General features: G+C 42.0%; 1 protein-coding gene across 1 annotated transcript in view; it reads right to left on the bottom strand.

Moving 5' to 3' along the window:
* Window positions 1-603, bottom strand: part of LOC103210604 (olfactory receptor 6-like) — a 2,442-nt gene extending 1,839 nt beyond the window's left edge. The window contains exon 1 of the mRNA XM_007956518.1: window positions 4-603. Within this exon, the coding sequence (XP_007954709.1) occupies window positions 4-603 (600 nt within the window). The remainder of the gene's footprint in view (window positions 1-3) is intronic.
* Window positions 604-1,058: the final 455 nt, after the last annotated feature.

Genomic DNA, 1,058 nt, shown 5'->3' on the forward strand with positions numbered 1-1,058 from the left:
GGCAAAGTCCACTAGCTCAGCTGTGGACATGTCTTTGCAGGCCAGTTTGAGGATTGGAGAGATGTCACAGAAAAAGTGGTTCAGGACATTGGAGCCACAGAACACAACATGTGAAATAAAATAGACTTTGATCATAGTGATCATGAAGCCAGTCATATAGGAAAAAGCCACCAGCTGCATACAATAACCTGTGGTCATGATGACTGGGTATCGGAGAGGGTGGCAAATGGCCACATAGCGGTCATAGGCCATGGCTGCCAAGAGAACACACTCTGTGCAGGCCAGAGAGATAAAAAAGTAGAGCTGGGTCATGCAACCTGTGAAGGAGATGTGCCGTCTCTGCAGGAGAAATCCATCTAACATCTTGGAGACAGTGACAGAGACATACCAGACCTCCAGGAAGGACAGACTGCTCAAGAAGTAGTACATGGGTTTATGGAGGGAGCCAGTGACACAAACAGTGAGCATGATGGTAAGGTTCTCAACTATCACCAGCAGGTAGACTACAAGGAAAAGGAAGAAGAGAAGGACCTGCAGCCAAGGGGCAGTGGAGAAGCCCACCAGGATGAACTCACTGACTACAGTGATATTTCCCTCCACCATGGCTAAAAGTATCAAGAAGCATTAATGTCTTCAATGACAATGCCACAAATAATGAAGATGGTTATGGCTTTAGTAAAGACACAGGAGTAAGTTAGAATTTCAATCTTTCCTGTGCATGAAATTCATAAAATAAACTATTTTTTTTTAACAGGAGTTACTTTGAAAATATGAAGCACATATACTTTCCATTCATTTTTTTATTTTTTATGAACGTCTCCTAGAATCTAAATTTACCTCTGCCCCTAACTCTCACTCACCTGATGAAAATGACAGCAGTGTCACTATCCATGTCATTCCCAGCTCCAATGTCAGTAAACATAGACCTATTCTCTCTCGCTTATTGGTTTTATACCTCTGTTTAATTAGAAACTCACTGCACAGAGACTTATTCCTGCCTGAAAGAATGCACAGAGCTCATAAGTATAGCATTAAGTCAGAGAAAGTTTCAAAAGTTT

Source organism: Orycteropus afer, unplaced genomic scaffold (assembly GCF_000298275.1).
Source record: "Orycteropus afer afer isolate SDZICR_OR568_19922 unplaced genomic scaffold, OryAfe1.0 scaffold00014, whole genome shotgun sequence".
Taxonomy (NCBI): domain Eukaryota; kingdom Metazoa; phylum Chordata; class Mammalia; order Tubulidentata; family Orycteropodidae; genus Orycteropus; species Orycteropus afer.